Source organism: Macaca mulatta, chromosome 13, assembly GCF_049350105.2.
Source record: "Macaca mulatta isolate MMU2019108-1 chromosome 13, T2T-MMU8v2.0, whole genome shotgun sequence".
Lineage (NCBI taxonomy): Eukaryota > Metazoa > Chordata > Mammalia > Primates > Cercopithecidae > Macaca > Macaca mulatta.
Genome location: NC_133418.1, coordinates 61,905,097 through 61,928,855, shown reverse-complemented (window position 1 = coordinate 61,928,855; position 23,759 = coordinate 61,905,097). Strand labels below are relative to the sequence as shown.

Below are 23,759 nucleotides of genomic sequence, written 5' to 3'. Positions count from 1 at the left end.
AGGGTGGACTTCCTTCCACTGGGCAAAAGCTGTAAGTGAATCAGCACCATTCATGGGAATCTGGGTGAGAAGAAATTCAGCCAAACCAAATGTCTCAATTTGAATTGAAAAGGAATTCTTTCCGGACACCCTAAACTCCCTCTCTACCTCTTTCTTCTTTGCCTTTTTACCTTCCCCAAAGAAAAATATTCAGGGTTAAAATATGAGGAAATTAAAGTGGTATGAAATTAAGCAAGTTAACTTTTTTTTATTTTTATTTTTTGGAGACAGAATCTCACTCTGTCACCCAGGCTGGAGTGCAGTGGCACGATCTTGGCTCACTGCAACCTCCACCTCCTGGGTTCAAGCGATTCTCCTGCCTCAGCCTCCTGAGTAGCTGGCATTACAGGTGTGCACCACCACACCTGGCTAATTTTTTATATTTTTGGTAGAGGCGGGGTTTCACCATGTTGGCCAGGCTGGTCTCGAACTCTTGACCTTAAGTGATCCACCCGCCTCGGCCTCCCAAAGTGTTGGGATTACAGGTGTGAACCACTGCGCCCAACAAGCAAGTTAACATTTTAAGAATGACATTTTGAAATTGTCTCCTGTTGATAAGAGAGCAATTTGTAAGACATTCACGTAAGGTAATACAACTTTTTTGCTCGTGAAAACTTTGTGTCACTAAATTTATTTTTAAAAGGGGAAATGACTTTGTTAATTCTAAGGCTTATATGACATAAGATGCAAAGAATTTTTAAAAACCAGTTTAGTCTGTAAAGCCATACTATATTTAGAAGATAATGGCATATTAAGCATTACTTTACAAAGAAACAGTATCTTAATTTGACTTTCTGAATTTGGGGGAGGTGTAGCAAAGTAAAAATTAATTTGTAAATAATAGATACATATTTCATTCACTGTAGTTTATTTGAAATTTAAGGTGAAAATAATACATGATGAAAATATAAATGATTTGACTTTTAGAATACTTAATATAAAGTTTATAAATTTATACTTAAAATACTTAAAACGTTTTAAAAAGTTTATATTTATCGAATACATGGTATTTAACTGACAGTCAGCCAAGGTAATTTTTTTATCTTGTAACTCTTAAAACTGTTTGACTGTGTTTTTAAAGCGCTTTTCCTGATGTAAGAGTTTCTTCACTTTTGGGAGGTTATGGCCCTGTTGGAAAAACAATGCACATTTAAACAAGATTTAAGTGTGATTTACAGGGGTTTACCACTTTGTTTCCCTCCTACACACAAACTCAAAAGCCTACATGGACTTCAGATTTAAAATCTTGTTCTAATTCATTTGGGAAGTTTGAGTACTTTAAACTCTAGATCTTATCTCATTTGCAAACTGTCTCGCTGTTTTTTGAAACAAGTTTTTGTTTCCAGACTTAATGCTCAGGAAACCGTACTTTAATTCCTTGAAGAAAATTTTAGGCAAGGCACAGTGGTTCACACCTGTAATCCCAACACTTTGGGAGCCTGAGGTGGGAGAATCACTTGAGCCCAGGAGTTTGAGACCAGCCTGAACCACAATGGCAAGACCCCCTCTCTACAAAAATTTTAAAAATTAGCTGGGCATGGTGCTCCACGCCTGGGGTCCCAGCTACTCAGGAGGCTAAGGTGGGATAATTGCTTGAGTCCAGGAGGATGCAGTGAGCCATGTTCACACTGCTGCACTACAGCCAGCCTGGCTTATAGAGTGAGACCCTGTCTGAAAAAAAAAGAAAAGAATATTTTAGTCTTCCATATATATCTACAGCACAGAATTGAACTAATTCCTAACCAGTTAATTTTTTTATTATTATTTTATTTCAATCATTACGGGGAAACAGGTGGTGTTTGGTTGCATAGGAAAGTTCTTTAGTGATGATTTCTGAGATATTGGTGCATCCATCTCTTGAGCAGTGTACACGGTACTCAGTATGTAGTCTTTTATCCCTCACACCGCTCCCACTCTTCCCCGCAAGTCTCCAAAGTCCATTATATTATTACTATGCTTTTGCATCCTCGTAGCTGAGCTGCTACTTAAACGTGAGAACATACGATGTTTGGTTTTTCATTCCTGAGTTACTTCACTTAGAATAGTGTTCTCCATTCCATCCAGGTTGCTGCAAATGCCATTATTTTGTTCCTTTTTAAGGCTGAGGAGTATTCCATGTTTTTTTTTTTGTGTGTGTGTGTGTGTGTATATATATATGTATATATATAGGAGTAGTCCATGCTGTGTGTGTGTATATATATACACACACACCACATTTTCCTTATCCGCTCATTGGTCAATGGGCTTTTAGGCTGGTTCCATATTTTTGCAATTGCAAATTATGCCACTATAAACATTGCATGTGCAAGTATCTTTTTCCTGTAATAACTTATTTTTTTCTGGGTAGATACCCTGCAGTGGGATTCCTGGATCAGACAGTAGTTCTGCTTTTAATTCTTTAAGGAATCTCCATACTGTTTTTCATAGTGGTTGTACCAGTTTACATTCTTACTAGCAGTGTAAAACTGTTCTCTTTTCATCACATCCATGCCAACATCTGTTTTGTTTTTTTCTTAAATTATGGCCGCTATTGCAGGAGTAATGTGGTATCTCGCTGTGGTTTTGATTTGCATTTCCCTGATGATTAGTGATGTTGAGCGTTTTCTCATGTTTGTTGGTCATTTGTATATCTTCTTTTCTTTTTCTTTCTTTTTTTTTTTTAGACAGAGTCTCACTCTGTCGCCCAGGCTGGAGTGTAGTAGCGCATTCTTGGCTCACTGCATCTTCTGCCTCCTGGGTTCAAGTGATTCTCCTGCCTTAGCCTCCTGAGTAGCTTGGATTACAGGCGCAAGCTGCCATGTCCAGCTAATTTTTGTTTTTTTAGTAGAGACGGTATTTCACCATGTTGGTCAGTCTGGTGTTGAACTCCTGACCTTGTGAGCGCCCACATCGGCCTCCCAAAGTGCTGGGATTACAGGCGTGAGCCACCACGCCCAGTTGGTATATCTTCTTACAAGAATTGTCTATTCATGTCCTTAGCCCACTTTTTGATGGGATTATTTCATTTTTTTCTTGCTGATTTGTTTGACTTCCTTGTGGATTTTGGATATTAGTCCTTTGTTGGATGCATAGTTTGTGAATATTTTCTCCTACTCTGTGAGTTGTCTGTTTATTCTGCTGATGATTTCTTTTGCTGTGCAGAAGCTTTTTAGTTTAATAAGGTCCCATCTATTTGTTTTTGTTGCATTTGCTTTGGGGTTCTTGGTCATGAACTCTTTGCTTAAGTCAATACCTAGAAGACTTTTCCAATGTTATCTTCTAGAATATTTATGGTTTCAGGTTTAGATTTAAGTCTTTGATCTAACCAGTTAATTTTTAATCTTATTAGCTCTTTACTAATTAAGCATGCCATTTAAAAATTAATGAATATGAGTATTTAGATTTTTCAATATTCTTGTACAACTGATGAGAAAGACTTATTGACATACCTTATAGAAAGAAGGAATTTATTATTTTCTTAAGAACCATCATTTTTCTAACTGTCGTTTAATACAATATGTTATATTTTGAATCACTGATGTAGAGACGAAGACATGCAAAGTTTGGCTAGTTTGATGAGTATGAAGCAGGCCGACATTGGCAATTTAGATGACTTTGAAGAAGATAATGAAGACGATGATGAGAACAGAGTGAACCAAGAAGAAAAGGCAGCTAAAATTACAGGTTGGTTTTATTAGCATTAAACTAAAAGTCTGTCTTTTGTTGCAGAGTTCAAAAACTCATTCTCATTTCCCAGGAAAAAACAATTCTACTTATTAGGGTTTTTTTTTTTCTTTAAGCTTTTCTGCAATAAAATATACCATACAGTTCTCTGAAAACTTTCCATGCTGTTTATAATAGATTTTAGCAGTTTGAGATCAAGTACAAGGATGGTCAGAATAACAAAAAACAATATTGAATTATAGTACAAAGCAACCTAAATCTGGCCATACTTATTTTGTCAATGTGTGGATGAAACCTGTGTAAGTAAAGATCAGCCTGTAAAGGATAATAGGACACAATAAGGAGATGGATTGGCCAGCTTCTTCTGTTTCATATTCATTTATTTACTTGAATTATGTGGACATTCTGTTTTTGAATTTATATATCTTATGTATCCTGGTATTGAAGCTTCTATGCAGGTGTTCCTTCAAGCTGGTTTGATCAAGCTAGGAAGATGTTAAGTGGTTAGAACTTTTTATTAATTGGTCAATAAATATTTATTGACAATTTGGCTATCACACTTAAGAAATTGATGTTATACTTCTATTATTGCAGTGAAAGTTAAGCACAATTTACATATTCTTTTAGTTAATTAATTGCTCTAAATTTCTGAATTGATGTCCCTTCACTTCTGTCATCTGTTTACCTCTTGGTGATTTTTTCAAATTCATTTGGGCACTTTGTCACTCATCTTTTGGTTCTGCCTCAACTCCTGCTATCATGTGGGGGATTTCCATTTACCCCATGGATCACTCATTTAACTACTCAGCTAAAAAGTTCTGTGACTTCCTTGACTCTGATGACCTTCACTTCCATTCCACAACAAGAAATCTATCATAAGGAACTGCTCAGGCTTGTGTGTAAAATTAGATGTTTTTTCATGTGTAAATTTTATTGTTTTCTAATTTGTGATTGCAGTTTTGATTTATTATTTGGCCCAACCATGTTTTGGAGAGTGTGTTTTACCATGTGCTTTATTTGTTTCTAGTTTGTTTGCTTATTCATTCAAATAAAATTCAGAAGTCTCTTGAATCTCAAATGTTTTAAGAATTGTATTGAGGTTTTTTTATTTGTAGTCTAGATATATGATTTATACATTTTCTTTTCTTTTTTTTTTTGTTTTTTGTTTTTGAGGTGGAGTCTTGCTCTGTCGCCCAGGCAGGAGTGCAGTGGCGCGATCTTGGCTCATCGCAAGCTCCGCCTCCCGGGTTCACGCCATTCTCCTGCCTCAGCCTCCCGAGTAGCTGGGACTACAGGCGCCTGCCACCACACCCAGCTAATCTTTTTGTATTTTTAGTAGAGATGGGGGTTTCACCGTGTTAGTCAGCATGGTCTCGATCTCCTGACCTTGTGATCCGCCCGTCTTGGCCTCCCAAAGTGCTGGGATTACAGGCGTGAGCCACTGCGCCCGGCTACATTTTCTATAAATATATTTTTACATGTATATTCTATTTGTTGCATTCATCATTAGAATCAACTTTTCATTACAGGTATAGCTTGTTTTACTGAACTTTGCTTTATTGCACTTCATAGATTTTTTTTTTTTTTAACAAATTGAAGATTTTTGGCAACCCTGCATTGAGCAAGTCTATCAGCTTAGTCTATCAGTCTTACCAGCAGCATGTGCTCACTTTGTTTCTCTGTGTCTCTGTGTCAGTTTGATAACTTTTGCAATATTTCACACTTTGTCATTATTGTTATATCTGTTATGGTGATCTGTGACCAATTATCTTTGATGTTAATATTGTTATTATTTTGAGGTGCCATGAATTGCACCCATATAAGACAGCAAACTTAATCAAGTGTGTTCTGACTGCTCCACCAACTAACTGTTCCCTGTCTCTATTCCTCTCCTTGGGCCTCCTAATTCCCTGAGACATAACAATGTTGAAATTAGGCTAGTTAATAACCCTGCAATGCCTGTGGGTGTTTAAGTGAAAGGAAGAGTTGTATGTCTTTCCCTTTAAATAAAAAGCTAGAAATTATTAAGCTTTGTGAGGGAGGCATGTCTAAACCAAAGATAGGCCAAATGCAAAGGCCTCTTGTGCTACACAGTTAAACAAGTTGTGAATGCAAAGAAAAAATTCTAGAAGGAAATTAAAAGTTCTACCCCAGTGAACACATGGAAGATTTAAAAAATGTATAAAGCCTTATTGCCGATACAGAGAAAGCTTTAATGGTCTGGATAGAATATCAAACCAGCCATAGCATTCCCTTAAGCCAAAGCCTAATCCAGAGCAAGGCCCTAACTCTGTTCAATTCTGTGAAGGCTGAGAAAGGCGAGGAAGCTGCAGAAGAAAAGTTTGAAGCTAGCAGAGGTTGGTTCATGAGGTTTAAGGAAAGAACTCATGTCCATAACATGAAAGTGTGAAGTAAAGCAGTAAATGCTGGTATAGAAACTGCAGCAGGTTATCCAGAAGATCTAACCAAGATGATTGATGAAGCTGGCTACATAAAAACACAGATTTTACATATAGACAATACAGCCCTCTATTGGAAGAAGATGCCATCTAGGAATTTCATAGCTAGAAAGGCAAAGTCTAACACCTGGCTGCAGAGCCTCAAAGCTTCAAATGGCAAGTTGACTCTCTTGTTAGCACATCTTTTTATAGCATGGTTTACTGAATATTTTAAGTCCATTGTTGAGATCTGCTGTACAGAAAAAAGATGCTTTCCAAAATATTACTACTCATTCCTTTTTAGCATGCTCCCTAAAAAAGCAACACCGCTGCTCATTGACAGCGTACCTGGTTGCCCAAGAGCTGTGATGGAGATGTACAAAGAGATTAGTGTTGTTTCTACAGCACATAGTTCAAGGAGTAATTTTGGCTTTCAAGCCTTATTATTTAAGAAATACATTTTGTAAGGTGTAGCTGTAATAGTGATTCCTCTGATGATCTAGGCCAGGTAAATTGAAAACCTCTTGGAAAGGACTCACAGTTCTAGATACCATTAAGAATTTTGTGATTCATGGGAAGAGGTCAAAATGTCAACATCAACAGGAGTTTGGAAGACGGAAGAGGCTGATTTTGATCCTCATGGCAGACTTTGAGGGTTTCAAGACTTCAGTGGAGGAAGTAATTCAGTTGTGGTGGAAAAATAGCAAGAGGACCAGCATTAGAGGTGGAGCTTAAGGATATAACTGAATTGCTGCAATCTCATGATAAAACTTGAATGGATGAGGAGTTGCTTCTCTGGATGAACAAAGAAAGTAGCTTCTTGACATGGAACCTACTTCTGGTGAAGGTGCTGGGAACGTTGTTGAAATGACAACAAACGATTTAGAATATCACATCAACTTTGATAAAGTAGTGGCAGTGTTTGAGAGGATTTATTTCAATTTAGAAAGAAGCTCTACTATGGGTAAAATGTCAAACAGCATTGCACGCTACAGAGAAATTTTTAATGAAAGGAGGATTCAATTGTTTGCTGTCTTATATTAAGAAATGGCAACAAGTATTTTAAGGAATTACCCAACCTTCAGCAACCACCACCCTGATTAATCAGTAGCCATCAACATCAAGGCGGACCCACCAACACCAAAAAGATCATCACTCACTCAAGGCTCAGATGATTGTTAACATTTTTTAATTAAGGTATATATGTTGTTGTTAGGCATAATGCTATTGCACACTTAATAGACTATAGTATAAATATAACTTTTATATGCATTGGGAAACCAAAAAGTTTTTGTGACTTGCTTTATTGCAATATTCGCTTTATTGTAGTGGTCTGGAACCAGACTAGCAATATGTCTGAGATTGTACCTGTACAGTTGAGGCTGAAACAGCATGGATTGAACTACATGGGTCCACCTATACATGATGTTTTTTCAACCAAACACATGGAAAATGCGGTATTCACAGTGTACAAAACCTACATACATATGGAGGGCCCACTTTTCATATATGTGGGTTCTGAAGGGCCTGCTTTGGGACTTGATGTATGGATTTTGGTATAGACAGGGTTCCTGGAAGCAAACCTCCATCTGTGCCAAGGAACGACTGTATATATATAGTTTATTTTTTAAAGACAGAAAACTTCACTGCCAAATTATTTATTCTATAAAAGTTTATTATCTTAAAGCCTCATAATTTGTATCGGTTTGCCCCATTTAATGCCTCTTGCCTTGAAATTTTGCCTGTTGATATTTGTAAACAATGGTTTTTTTAGATTTTTATTTTCTTGGCATATTTGTCACTTGATTTTTAACCTATCTGTGTTATTTTAAGTGCTTCTTTTATATACAGCATTTGGTTGATTTAACTTTATAGGCTTTGCCCTTCAATATTATATTTCTTGATAACTGATATACTTACGTGTATTTATATTACTTTATACTTTTATTTTGGGGCCTTTTCTTATTTTTTCCACCTATCCCTTACATGTTGCTTTTCTTAGATTTTCTGTTTTTAAACATGTTTCATAGAGTAACTTAGAAGGTATATAACCTATTTTCATTTTAGGCTAGCATTCTCTCTAATAAATAAATAAGCCAGACAGAAAAATGAGTAAACTTTTATTTCTCTACTTACATTAAAAATAAAGCAAAATTTATTGACTCTCTTCTTGTAGAATGAGAGATGCAGTCTGATTCTCTTCTTAACTTTATTTAAACCCTTCCCTCCAACCCCATTGGCTTTTATGTTTATTTCAATAACATTTTGCTAATTCTTTTCAATAGTATATACTGACATTTGCATTGTATTTTATGATGATATCAGCAACAATTTTTTAAATGTGATATCTTTCCCGTCTTTGAGTTTTGGTCTCTTCTCTTCTCTTCTCTTCTCTTCTCTTCTCTTCTCTTCTCTTCTCTTCTCTTCTCTCCTCTTCTGTCTTCTCTTCTCTTGTCTTTTCTTTCTTTCTTTTTCTTTCCTTTCTTTCTTGTTTTGGTTATTTGGCTCTCTGGAGTATTTCCAGAAGAATAAGTGGGTGTCTTTCCCCTAGTACTACCAATCACCTTCTAACTTGTCTTAGTTTGCTTGGGCTGCTGTAACGAAATACCTTAGGTTGGGTAATTTGTAATCAACAGAAATTTATTACACACAGTTTTGGAAGATGGGAAATCCAAGATGAAGGAGCCTGCAGATTTGTTATCTTGTGAGAGTCTGTTCCATGTAGATGGTGCCCTGTGTGTGCCTTCATGTGAAGGAACAGCAAAGAAGAGGACAAGGGACAAACTTGCTCCCTCAAAGCCTTTTTTTTTTTTTTTTTGAGACAAAGTCTCACTTTGTTGCCCAGGCTGGAGTGTGGTGGCGCAGTCTGGGCTCACTGTAACTTCTACCTCCCAGGTTCAAGGGATTCTCCTGCCTCAGCCTCCCCAGTAGCTGGGATCACAGGTGTGTGCCACCACACTCAGCTAATATTTGTATTTTTAGTTGAGATGGGGTTTAACCATGTTGGCCAGGCTGGTCTTGAACTCCTGACCTCAGGTGATCCACCTGCCTTGACCTCCCAAAGTGCTGGGGTTATAGGCATGAGCCACTGCGCCCGGTCCTCAAAGCCTTTTATAACGGCAATAGTATTATCCATGAGAGCAGAGCCCACATGAACTAATGACCTCTCTGTAAGCTCCACCTCCTAATGCCTTCACCTTAGGTATTAAATTCCAACATAGGAATTTTGGGGGGACATCAGCATTCAGACCATAATATACCTATCCTTCAAAATTTAATTCACTTGTCACATACTCTGAGAAGCCTTTGATGCCCCCTCCCTCTTAAGCTTGACCATTCCATCCTTTATGCTACTACCATATACAAATGTAGGCATTTTCCTATAGACTGAGTTTTTACAGTTCCAGTGGGATATTAATTGGATCTTTTTAGTTAGAGAATATGGTTTGTTATTTGTAGATGGCTTTTGATTAAAACTAAATCTCAATTAGATACGGGTACTCTTAAGTAGGAATTTTTTAAACCACACATTTGCAGTTGTTTTGAGCAGTACTGTGCTATTTTGATCACAGCCATGGGAGAAAAAATGACAATATATTACAATTTCTACACTACTATTGAAAGGAAGAGTAAGAGAACAGTAGTGTTTTGAGGGAAATATAGATTCAATGATTCAATAATTATTAGATTTCATAGCTAAACCTTTGTTGATTAAACATACGCTATTCCTTATTTTCTAAAATTCCTGCAAGAGCAGTAATTTTCTGTTAGACAGTTTAAAATTCTCTGAACCTAATTGAAGAAATTGTTTTGAGGCAACTTTGGATGCCTGTATTTTGTGTTATTTACATTTTTTATATTTTATGAAATTCCCTGAAAGTAGAAACTGTGTTCTAATCATTTTTTCATCTCTAGGTTCCAGCACATTATCTGGAACATGTTAGGAATTAAATATATGTTAACTGAAAGGCCATAGTGAATGAATGAAACTTCATTCCCTCTGGCTTATCTTATTCCATTTGACATTTAATCACATACTACGTTGTACAGGGTAGAGTGGTTCCATTTTGTAGAAGGAATATGCACACATAATTCAAAGCTCAGTAATTCAAAACCAATTTTCTAAAAAGAATGAATGCAAATTGTGTGTGTTGAAGAAGAAGGGGCGGTGGGGCAGTGGGTACCTAGATGTAGGTTCTAAGTCCTAACAAATTCACAAGCATTGTAGCATAGTTTTGATTTGATATTACAGTTTTTTTCTTGTCATTTTCTATTATGTTTGCAGAGTATGGTAACCTAAATTAATAGCACAGCATTATGGCAGTTGTTTGACTTCCGTAGTTGCATTTTTTAGCACATGTAAATCCCATTCCAAAGTTACTAACTTTCAGGGATATTTTTTTTTAGCAACAGCACGACCACTTTAAAAGTATTTGAGTGAAGTAGTTTTAGTATAATAAAAAGTTTATTGAAATTTAACAGCATTAATGTTAAAATAATAGCTCAAGAGAACAAAATGGACGTATTTTATAAATATGGTTACAAATAAAGTATGGTAAGTATTTTTATTTACCGGCAAAAGTGGCAATAGCTTAAACACAGTTTATATTAACTCTTCCTTCCAAGTTTGAAATTGTTATTGACACAATTTTTATGGCGGAAGGAATTATTATTTTAAATTGTTCCTGTTAATTATATCTTAATATTGCAATCTAAATGCATAAAGTGCAATTGTATTATATCACTAAAATTATGTTGAATGTATTATTTCTCCAATAAAGCTCAAAATTTCTTGAGGGAACAGACTGTTAACAATTGTGTACCTCTTAGATTGACACCTCACGGTTATTCATGTAGTGAGTAATTTCTTATGGAAAGTTGCTGTTAAATCAGCAGTATTTGACAAAACATATCCTCCAAAATTACAGTCTTTGCTGGGAGGTGACAGTAAATCCATGGTATCTGTACTTGCACTGATCAAAACTCCCTACACTATCCTGAGACAGACTCCCCTGCTAAATAGATACATATTTGGGACTAGCTCTCAGGCAGGAACCATTTATTGATGCTGTTTCTATAGATACATTTTACTGAGGTGTAGCACCAGTGAATAGGCAGGAGAATTTTGAATTACAGTTGGAAAAATCACTGAAATGTAGCAGGAGTGATAGACCTTGGAGTTGCAGAAAAAATGCCTTTTAATAGAAAGTTTGCTGCAGCCAGTAGCAGAAATTATTAAACCATATGGTTTCAGAACAATAAATGCCTCCATCTGTATGGCAGTCACACAATGCTTGAAGCACTATTTGGCAATATGATCATCTTTGGAATTCATGTTGAATTTCTGAATATACACCAACAGGAAGAAAAATAAAGACCCCTGTTTTTATAAAGACAAGGCCCTGTTGAATACGTCACAAAAAATCAAGTTCAACTGAAGCAGTTTACAGCAAGCATTGTTAAGAGAACTCAGACATTATGAGGCTCCCGAAAGACCCCTGATATTCTTAAAGTTTGTTGTGTTGCAAAGATCACCATGGAGTCTACCTAAAATCAGCCGGACATTCAGATTCATTCACATGACCTACTTAGGCCAAACAGTATTAGATTCACTTAAAAGGATATTGGATAGGAAACACAGTATGCCAGCAGGGTATTCCTTTTTCACCAGTCTTCACAGCAATCTGAATACTATTGTTTATCCCCTACCACCAAATGACAACTTGGGTACAAGATTCACATAGTTAGGAGCAGGGATTGCCTTGCCTTAAAATCGCCATGCAGCACAAGAGCAGATATCTTTTTTTTTTCCTTTTAATACCCAAACTGGTGAGCAGATACCTTTGTACAAGTTTCATGGATACAGTTTCCAAGGTTCCTATAAGGGACATGCACATTTATAAGAGTCTCCACATTCAGAGAAGCTAAAACCTGTGGCCTTGCACCAGCTATATAGTTCATTCAGAATCTTCCCATCCAGATGCAATTTGTCAATCAGGTTTAATTTTTACCATAAGCAATGTTGCCTGGTGTTTGTTAATCCTTTTCCCATAGTCGATAAAGTTAATTTGGGAGAAGGAAGAGAGAGTGACGTATTGGCTACCTTCAGGGAACAAAATCTAACAGCACAGATGGTAGTAGGGGAGATACCAGTTACATATTGAGGAGCTAAAGTTGATGATGGTATGACTCAGCCCTCTGAGATTAAATTCTACTTACTACGGCTATGAATGGAGATAAGTAGGTATCCTACCTTTTATTAGAAGGTTCCTTAAAGTAAATATGGGACTCTGGTCAGGGAGTAGGAACATTAATTTGCTTCTGGTTTTTACCTGGCATCCACCCACCAGTACCTAGGCATCTCATGAACAAAATCATAGGATTGTTGTGGGCTCAATTAAAAAAAAAAAAAAATTAGCCAGGCTTGGTGGCATGCACCTGTAGTCCTAGCTACTTGGAGGTTGAGGTGAGAAGATTGCCTTAGCCAAAAGAAATTTGTTTAAATAAAAATTAATTAAAATGGCCACCTATTTTGGAGGTCGGTTAAAAGGATGAGAATATCTGGAAAACTCCTTCTGTTATTTAGTCACTAAGGTTGGGAATAGGAGGAAAGCAGAGAAGTAGGGCAATTCTGATCCCTTGAGCAAACAAGTTTATAAGGTATCATAGCTACCTTATTTTTAAAAGAGTTTGAAACCCTCGAATGAGAGACTGAAGTCATCAGGAGTATATCTTCGCAGTCTTTAGAACTCAAATATGTCAATTCAGAGAATAGTAACAGTAGCAGAAAACACAGGCTACAAATTCAGCTTACTTTCTGTGTCATTCTTAAATGCTAGTGCTGCTTTATTTGTACTTATGACACTAAACATAATCTACCTTCCTCCACCCCTGAGTCTCTGGGAGAGTTCTGCTGATACTGAGAACCCATCTTGACAGGGCTTGGATGGGAGTGAGGGCTCTAAAATAGAAGTCAGAAGCCTTCAAATATTTAAGGGAGGAGCCAGGAGATGATTAATATTCAAAGTACCTAAATTAGTTCACTAAGGATTTATCCTAGGAATTCAAGGTTAGTTTAACCACATTAATAAAGGGAAAAAATTATATAATCATTTCAACAGATGCAGAAAAGAACATTTGACAAAATTCAACACCAAGTTTCTTAGCAAAGTTTCAATAGAAGAGAATTTCTTTATTTTGATAAAGGACATTCATGAAAAGCTACAGCTAATGTTATTCTTAATGGTGAAACATTGAACACTTTTCCCCTAAGATTGGGAACAAGGCAAGGATGTTTGCTCTTACCATTCAACATTATATTTGAAGTTCTAGCAAAGTCACAGGATATAAGATCAATATAGAAAAATCTGTATTTATTAATTACAGAATTTTGATTATAGATAAATGAAATTAGCAAAATTTCATTTACAGTAGAGGTAAATAAAAAACCAGACTAAGAAATAAATTTGGCATAAGATGCGAAAAACCTCTAACTAAAAAGTGTAATACATTACTGAAGATAATTAAAGAAGACCTGAATAAATGGAGAGATAACCTATGTTCATAGATTAGAAGATGCAGTATTGTTAAGATATCATTTTTCCTCAAATCAATCTATAAATCCAACTCAATGAAATCATGCTAGCAGGTGTTTTCTAAAAATAAAGAAATTGAAAAGTGATTCTAAAGTATATTTGGGGATGCAAAGTAACCAAAAGAATCTTGAGAAAGAACTGAATTGTAATACTAATACTATCTGACATGAAAATTTATAAATTTACTGTAAAGCTATAGTAATCAAGATAGTGTCAGATTGGCATAGGACAAATAGATCAACAGAACAAAACAAAGTCCTGAAATACACCCAAACTTGGTCAATTAATTTCAACAAAGTTGTCAGCATAATCCAGTGGGGGAAAAAGTCTTTTCAATAAATAATGCAGAACAACTGGTCAACCCCCACCTCTCCACATGCATTAATTCAATGTATTCATTATAATTAACACCAAACATTAATCCAAGATAGATCATAGACCTAAATACAAAACTGCAAAATGATGAAGCTTCTGAAAGAAAGCAAAACAAAAACCTAGAAACCTGTGTATTTGACCTTAGGGTAGGCGGAGGGTTTTTATAGATGACACAGAAAGCAATACAGGAAAGACAAATTTGACAGATTAAACTTAATCAAAATTTAAAACTTACACTCATCACAATAAATTATTTAAAAAGCTAGGCATAGTGGCACGCACCTATAGTCCCAGCTACTCGGAGGCTGAGGTGGGAAGATAGCTTGAGCTCAGGAGTGCAAGTCCAGCCTGGGTAACATAGTGAGACCCTGTCTCTTAGGAAAAAAGAAGACCATTAAGAAAATGTATAAGCAAATCATAGATTAGAAGAAAATAATCACAAAGCATATATCTGTCACAGATCTTGTTTCCAGAACAGATTTTTATAAAAATGCCTTATAGCTAAATAATAAAAAGACATGCGACCTTATTTTGTTTTTAAATGGACAAAGGTTTGCACATACAGTTCACAAAGAAAAATCTATCACTAGCCAAATGGCACATGAAAAATACATCACTTTTAATCAGGGAGATGCAAATTACAATCACAGTGAGATACAACTCTATACCTACTAGAATGGTTAAAATTTAAGATTGGCAATACTAAATGTTTGCAAGGATGTGGACCAACAAACTCTCATCCATTGTTGGTAGAATGTACCATCACATAATGTACCATCACAGAATGTACCATCACATAATGAGTTTCTTTCTTTTTTTTTTTTTCTTGAGACAGTCTCACTCTGTCGCCCAGGCTGGAGTGCAATAGCATGATTTCAGCTCACTGCAACCTCCACCTCCCAGGTTCAAGCGGTTCTCCTGCCTCAGCCTCTTGAGTAGCTGAGACTACAGGTGTACACCACCATGCCCAGTTAATTTTTTTTTTTTTGTATTTTTATTAGAGATGGGGTTTCACCATGTTGGCCAGGCTGGCCTCGAACTCCTGACCTCAAATGATCCTCCTGCCTTGGCCTCCCAAAGTGCTGGGATTACAGGTGTGAGCCACCATGCCCAGCACATAGCAAGTTTCTTGTAACACTAAACATATACTTACCCTCTGTCCCAATAATTCCCCTTCTAGGTATTTACCCCAAATAAATGAAAACATATGTCTCTAAAATGATTTACACAAAGATATTCATAGCAATTTATTCGTAAGAGTCCCAAACTGGAAATAGCTCAGGTGTACATCAGCAGAAGAATGGCTAAACTGTAGATGTTCATGAATGGAATACTACTCAGCAATAAAAATGAGCTATTGATATGCCCTACAACATAGATGTACCTCAAAACCATTATGCTTAGTGAAAGAGACTTTACATAAAAGATGTACTGTATGATTTCACTTATGTGATGTGTTTAGAAAAGGCGAAACTAATCCTGTGTGAAAAATATTAAAATAGTGATAGCCTGTGGGACTGGGGATTGACTGAAAAGAGGCATGAGAGAGCGTTGGAAGATGTTGCAGATGTTATACAACTTGGGTCACATGGGTGTATATGTTTGTCAAAATTCATTAAATTGTACAGTCTAAGATTTGTGCCTTTATGTGTATGTGTAAGTAAAATACTGGAAAGTATCATGTAAAAATTATAGTAAATATGTTAAATTTGTAAGAAAATGAATGATTTCTAACTTCTGATTTATTGATCTACTGTGTGGTATAGCTGGTCTCCTGACTGTGTCCTAATGAATTAATACCTCCCAATATTCATGCTCTTTTATAATCTCCTCCTTTGCAGCTGGGCTGGCCTGATAAATCACTTTACCCAATAGAATAAAAGGGAAGTGACTATGTAACTTCCAAAACTAAGTTGGAGGATGACTTTTAGCTTCTGCTTGGTCCTCTCATAATGCATGCTCTAGGGAAAACCAGCTGTCATGTAAAAAGTTCATCTACCCTGAGACTGCATTGCTGAGAGGAACCCCAAACTAGCTACATGAACAGGCCACTTGGAGAGAGAGAGAGGCCAGGCCATCTGCAAATTGTTCTAGCCTTTTCAGCCAAAATCAAATGTGAGTAAAGGCATTTTGGACATCCAGCCCTGTCAAGCTTTCAGATGACGTCAGCCCAGCTGCCATCTAACTACAATGAACTACCCAGCTAAGTCTAGTCAACCCACAGAACTTTGAGAGATAATGATTTGTTGTTTTAAGTCACCAAATTTTGAAGTGGTGGCTTAAAATATAACATTTCTATAGATAAACATTATAGATACATGCATACATGCATAGAGATAGATACATAGATAAATAAAACAGTATATCTATAATGTAAAAATAAAGGACATTTTATATCTTCCTGTCTTTATAAGATGATGCAAAGTATTATGACTCATTCGGTTCATTCATTCATTCATTTAAAACATACATTAAGTACTAGCTATGGGCTTAAAATTGCTAGTTGTTAGATGAACATGACATAGTAGCACAGCTATTGAATTATATTTTTAATATATTAAGTTTGTGAGGGGACTATCTAGGGTCATTAGATTAAAAGTGCCCACTAGATAGTTGGTAATTCAAGTCTGGCACTCCGTATGTATTTGAGAATTGTCTTCATTTATGTGTTTGTAGTTAAGCCAAGAGAATAGATGAATTCTTTCAAAAAGAACAGATTTAGGAGAAAAATGAGTGGGACCTATGATGGGATCCTAGGCAGAGGGAAGAGTAATTATTATTAAGAGACTGAGACAGAACTGTCTGTTCAAGATAGGAGGAGAATCAGGAGATGCTGGTATCCTAAAAGAGGCAATCACATGTTTACGGGCTTAAGCCTATGGAGAAAGTGACATCTTTTTTACCTGGATCTCTGCCAGAAAGTTGAAGTGTTACTATTTTAGACCATCTTAAAATAAGATATACCTGAAACTTGTTACAATTTAGAGAATAATGAGGATACTGCAAGATTTGCATATATATTCTAGCTCTAGGAAGTTTTTTTCTTTTAACTATAGGCCTTCTTAAAAGGAAAAAGCCACCTACTCGTCATGCCACCATCCCCATCCCCACCTTTTTTTGCTCAATGTGATAATCTCTGGTGGTCAATTTATATCTTCTTTTGCCTTCCTTACTGTAAGGAAGAATCTCAAATTACTTGACCCTTTGCTTCGATTGCCTGCCCCTGATTTAGTTTCTCTTCTCATTCTCACCAATGTGAAGCAGGTCCATACTGATACAGTTAGAGGAAATATATGGGTTTATTGCTCAATTTGTATAGTAGTAGGGGAGAAATTTGCACTGAAGTGTAACATTATTAGCATTTTCCAGACGTTTTCAATTTTGTGTGAAACAAGACTTTATAAAGTAATAAAGTATTACATAAATATATTGGGTTGGGTAGTATTTTTGGTCAGGGTAGCATGTAACTAAAAAAACTTCTCATTAAAATAATTTCAGGAAAAAATTTTTGTTATAAATTTTCTTTTAAATTAACTTTTTCCGATTGTAAAAGTAAAACATTGTTGAAAATTGGAAGAAACAGAAAAGTACTTATTTTAGAAAGAGAAATACATAACAAAATTATATATTTTAGGGTATTGACCCACACAGCAACTGCCAATTGAAGTATTTCCATGGGAAGTTTCACCAGCTGTCTAAAACTAATAGCCCAGGCTCAGTTGCTATCCACAGTCACCCAACACACAAACATAGCACTTATCCTGGATTTCTTTGCCTATCATCTAGGCCAAATTAATCATCAAATCTTCCTAATTTATTCTTCAATTAACAAGTATTTATTGAGTGCCTTCTCTCATGGAGTGGCAATGCTTTGTCTTGCTTTCTATCTTTTTTTCCCAAATGGTGCCACCATGTCGCTGCTGGAATGTTGTTTCTGAAATATGCTAGATTCCCATAACTCTCAGAATAAAGTTCAAATTCTTTAGTTTGATCACAACAACCTTCATGATAGGACATTTGCCAGCCCCATCTCATTCCATTTCCTATCGCTGGCATCTTAAACTCCAATTTGCAGTTCTTCAAGTATGTCATGTTCTCTTTGCCTCCCTTTGTCCTCATCCATATCCTCTTTTATTTTAATAATCATAATGTCTATTTGTCTTGTGTTAGCTCAAGTATAGATAAAAATCCAGGAAGCCCTCCTAATCTCTTGAGTTATATATCTCTCTTTCAGTTAGTTTCCCATAGCCTACAGTGCTATCTCAATGATAATATTTATCATACAGTATATATTACTTTACTTGCCTGTCTGTCCCACTAAAATATGAAGCCATGAGAGCAGGTACTAGCACAGGCATATAATAGGTACTTGATAAATGCTTATTAAATAGATAAGTGGGTTTTTTTGTACATTGCTTTTTTATGATTTGTATTAACATTTATTTGCAAACCAAATAAAGGAAGCATTGGTATAGATAATCAAAATTACCTTTTCACTCTGTTAATGTAAATAAAAGTTGTAGAAGCAGAAGTTCTAGGAGTGAAGTAGGGATTTACTTAAGCTAAGGATAAATGGCGGAAACTACTAGGACAGTTTGTCATCAGTGAAGAGAATGTAAAGAAGAAATTACTTTGAATTAGTTAATGATGAAATGGCCGTAAGTGATTTTAGATGTCACCAAAAGCATGATGATGAGGAAGAAATACTCTAAGCATTCAGAAAAATAATTCAGTCATGTAATAGAGTCATCTTGATAGTATTTTTAAAAATGCTGACATTATACCTAAAACTCTATGGAACAATATTAATGTTTTGAAGGGAAGGACTAACTCTAATACTTCCTCTGTATTCCCTGCAGTGCTCATATATAAGATGTTTAATAAATGATTGATATTTTCTCTCATTGAGATTACTTTTAGGAACATAAGGTAATTAAAATGTTTTAGCTATATACAGAAAACTACAAATATTTGAGCACTATATAAACATTTTTTTACCTATTAATTGTACATATAGGAATATAGGACAAACAAATAATACTAAGATATATGATAAAATGTGGATAATAATACTTCTTTGGTTATTTATGAGAATTAACTGATCGTGGATGCAAAGCCTTTCCTACTACTTAATAATTAACTGCTATTGTTATTTATTTTTATATTTTATATTTTCAAAGTGATTCATATTTTATATTTTCAAAGTTATTCCTGTAGGGCAAATAAATAATACTAATATACATGATGAGATGTGAATAATAATTCTTTTTTGATTATTTATGAGAATTAACTGATAATGGATGCAAAGCCTCTCCCACTGCTTAGTAATTATTAGCTGCTGTTGTTAATATTTCTTTTTATATGTTCAGAGTTATTAATATTTTTAAAGTTAAAAATAAATCATGTGTAAATTTTGAAAAATACCAAACTAGTAAAGAATGAAAAAAAAAATCAGTCATGAGACTAGCAATCACTTAACATTGATCCTACACTCCATTATATTTTTCCTAAAAATTACAGAATTACAATGACTGCTAGAGGCAGGTAAATTATCTAATTTATGAATTAATTCTACCTCCTGAGAAATTTGCTAGGTTACCTTGAGTCAGAGTACGGTTTAAAACTATTGACGAAACAAGAAGAAGAAACTTTATAAGTCTGATTATTCCGCTCCTACTATTCAAATTGGGATAAAAAGTTCAACTGGCATTAATTGTGTTTACTTTCTATTTTCTATGGTTTACTTTGACTATCTCAAGCAATTTTGGTTATGCAAAATATATTTTCTCATTTAGAAAAGGGAAGTTGATAAGCTTATCAACTTTTCATATATATTTTGCTGAAAGATCTGTAACATATCTCTGACAGCCTAGTGTTTTCATACCTGCATTTCTTGGAGATATTGTGAGTTTGCTTCCAGTCCACCACAATAAAACAAATATTGCAGTAAAGCAAGTCACAGAAATTTTTTGGTTTCCCAGTGTATATAAAAGTTATGTTTATACTGTAGTCTGTTAAGTGTGCAATACCATTATGTCACGGCATCTTCACCAGGAGTAGGTTCCATGTCAAGAAGCTGCTTTCTTTGTTCATCCAGAGAAGCAACTCCTCATCCATTCAGATGTTATGAGATTGCAGCAATTCGGTTATATCTTTAGGCTTCACTTCTAATGCTGGTTCTCTTGCTATTTCCACCACATCCGTGGTTACTTCCTCCACTGACGTCTTGAATGCCTCAGAGTCAACCATGAGGATCAGAATCAGCCTCTTCCATCTTCCAAACTCCTGTTGATGTTGATATTTTGACCTCCTCCCATGAATCACAAAATTCTTAATGGTATCTAGAGTGGTGAATCCTTTCCAAGAGGTTTTCAATTGACTGCCCAGATCATTGGAGGAATCACTACCTACAAGAGCTGTATCTTACAAAATGTATTTCTTAAATAATAAGACTTGAAAATCAAAATTACTCCTTGAACTGTGTGTAGCAGAAACAACACTAATCATCTGTACATCTCCATCACAGCTCTTCGGCGACCTGGTGCATTGTCAGTGAACAGTGATGTTACTTTTTTAGGGAGCATGCTAAGAAGGAATGAGTAGTAATGCTTTGGAAGGCATCTTTTTTTCTGCACAGCAGGTCTCAACAATGGGCTTAAAATATTCAGTAAACCATGCTGTAAAAAGATAGGCTGCCATCCAGGCTTTGTTGTTGCATTTATACAGCACAGCAGAATAGATTTAGCATCATTTTTAAGGGCACTAGGATTTTCTGGAATGGTAAATGAGCATTGACTTCAACTTGAAGTCACATTCTTCAGTATTGACACAAGTTGAAGCTACATTAGCATCAGACTTTTCTTCTGCAGCTTCCTCACCTCTCTCAGCCTTCATAGAATTGAATAGAGTTAGGGCCTTGCTCTGGATTAGGCTTTGGCTTAAGGGAAAGCTATGGCTGGTTTGATGTTCTATCCAGACCATTAAAACTTTCTCTGCATCAGCAATAAGGCATTATGCATTTTTTAAATCTTTCATGTGTTCACTGGGGTAGAACTTTTAATTTCCTTCAAGAACTTTTTATTTGCATTCATAACTTGTCTGACTGTTTAGCACAAGAGGCCTAGCATTCAGACTGTCTTTGGTTTAGACATGCCTTCCTCACAAAACTTAATCATTTCTAGCTTTTCGTTTAAAGGGAGAGACATGCACCTCTTCCTTTCACTTAAACACTTAGTGGCGTTTGCAGGGTTTAACTGGCCTAGTTTCAATATTGTTGTGTCTGAGAAAATAAGGAGGTCTGGGGAGTGGTAGAAGTGGAGCAGTCAGAATGCACACATTATTGATGAAGTTTGCCGTCTTATGTGGGTGTGGTTCATTGCAACCCAAAACAGTTTTAGTAGTAACAGCAAAGATCACTCATCACAAATCGCCATGACAGATATAATGAAAAGATGTAGAATATGGTGATGATGGCAGCGGTGGGCCGTCTGGAGTGGTGGCTGCCATCACGCCTGCTACAGCAGGGAGGCATGGCTGAGGCCACATGCTCCAAGTGGCTGGCAGGAACTGGGGACAAGCAGGAGCCCCACCCCTTCTGAGTTGGGGCTGGAGCTCCCTGGGTGCTACTAAATCTGCCTAAGCCACACTGCAGACCCAGGTACCCCTCTGCTCTTGGACCCTGGAGCAGGCGGGAGCCCTGCCCTCCCGGGTGCAGCTGCAGCTGTCTAAGTTGGGGCTGTGGACCTGGGCTTCCCGCTGCAGGGAGCGGGCAGGAACCCCAACCCCCCGGCACAGCTTGCCCAAACTGCGGCTGCAGACCCAGACATCCCTGTACTCTTGGGGGCCTGGGAAGCTTCCCCTGCCCTCTCAGGCTTGGAAGTACCTGCTCCTGCTATCTGGCTTCTCCCTGCTATTGGCACCTGCTCCAATCTTGGAACAAAGTTAGAGCTGAGCTCGGGTGCTGTCACAGCCTGTCCAGGTGTGCACATGCTCAGGACACTGCTGACACACCAGCCCCCTGCCACCTTGGCATCAGATCCCTTCTGGATTGTGGGCACTGATGAGCATAGGAGGGAAGCCAATGGGTGGCTGAGGGCAGCTCCATGCTGGCCTGCAGGCACCTGTTGGCACCTACACCCTAGGCACCATGAATGGCAGCAGGAGGTAGGTTCCTGGGTAGAAGGAGGAGGGTCTCCAGTGAGGCCCCACCTTCAGGCCAGGAAGGGCCTGAAGGCTGGGGGCCAGGCTGCCAGTTCCACAGACCAGAGTGGGAGGCTGTGGTGCTTTTTCCAGGCTGCCCATGGATCAGTCAGCATGCAATTCCTCTTCTCTGAGGCCCATGTAAGCCCTGGGCTCTGTCAGAGCTGAGCAGATATCAGAACAATCAGCTGCAGAGAGAAGCAACCCATTCCAGGGGCCTCTTCTCTTCTAAGAGCTGGGAAGTTGATGGAACTACTTGCCTGCAGAGAGGAGCAACCCACTCCAGGACCTCCACCCTGCTGAGAGCTTGGAATACACCGAGACAACCAGTTGCAAAGAGGAGCAACCCATTCAAGGGCTTCCTGTCTGCTGAGAGCTAGGAAGACAATGGGATGACCTACCTGCAAAGAGGGACAACCCACTCCAAGGTCTCCTCTCTGCTGAGAGCAGAGTTGACAGGATTACCTACCTGCAGAGAAGAGCTTCCCACTCCAGGGTCTCCTCTCTGCTGGGAGCTGAACACTTGTCAGGACACCCTGCTTGTGGAAGGGAGCTACCTACTGCACGTCTCCTCTGAGCTGTTCTATTGCTCAGTAAAGCAGCTCTTTATCTTGCTCACCCTCCACTTGTCTGTGTACCTCATTCTTCTAGTTGCAGAACAAGAACTCAGCTCTTTTAGCCCCATTGAATGGCAGGGTTAAAAGAACTGTAACATAAACAGGGCTGAAACATGCCCTTTGCTTACCACATTGCAGGTGAAGAGAAGAAGAGAAGAGCTGCTGCCCATCAGGGAGCCCATATCTGGGAGCTCCCCATGCCAGGGCTGTGACTCCCTCTTTGGGGCCCTGTGGTTCCTGGCATTTCCAAGCGTCCAGGTGCCACCATGTTCCTCAGTGCCAGATGTGGAAACTGCAGTGCACCTGGTCTACCTGCAGCCTTGCAGAGAGCTGGTGCCCATGCCACACATGGAGCTTCCCACTCTGCTACAGCAGCTGGTGTGTCTGACTGCACAGTGGCTAGACCCCACTCTCACTCACACTCCCCTCATCACTCCATGCCTGACTCGCCCTTGGTAGATATGGGATCCAGATTGGTAGCATGAGCCAAGTGCAGCATGCCAGGCCAAGTGGGTGGAATCAGTCCAGCAGGCCTGAGCTAAAAACTCAGGCAGAGACACCACCGGCCACAGAGGTTTCCAGCCAGAAAAGCTACATCCCAAGGATCCTGTAGCAGTACGAATTACCAAAATGTGACACAGACATGAAGTGAGCACATGCTGTTGGAAGAATGGTGCTGATAGACTTGCTAATCTTAGAGTTGTCACAAACTGTCCATTCGTAAGGTGCCAGATGAAATTAAGGTTGTTAATAAGCTGACCATGACATAGTGGAAAGTATGCTAGGTTATCCGTGTGGCTCAATATAATTACCAGGGTGCTTAAACGGTAGAG

General features: G+C 37.6%; 1 protein-coding gene across 30 annotated transcripts in view; it reads left to right on the top strand.

The window, feature by feature from the left end:
- EHBP1 (EH domain binding protein 1) overlaps positions 1 to 23,759 on the top strand; it is a 418,858-nt gene that overhangs the window by 209,673 nt on the left and 185,426 nt on the right. For all 30 annotated transcript variants that reach the window (XM_077958265.1, XM_077958254.1, XM_077958260.1 and 27 more), the window contains 1 exon segment: positions 3,563 to 3,702. In XM_077958265.1, coding sequence (XP_077814391.1) covers positions 3,563 to 3,702 — 140 coding nt within the window.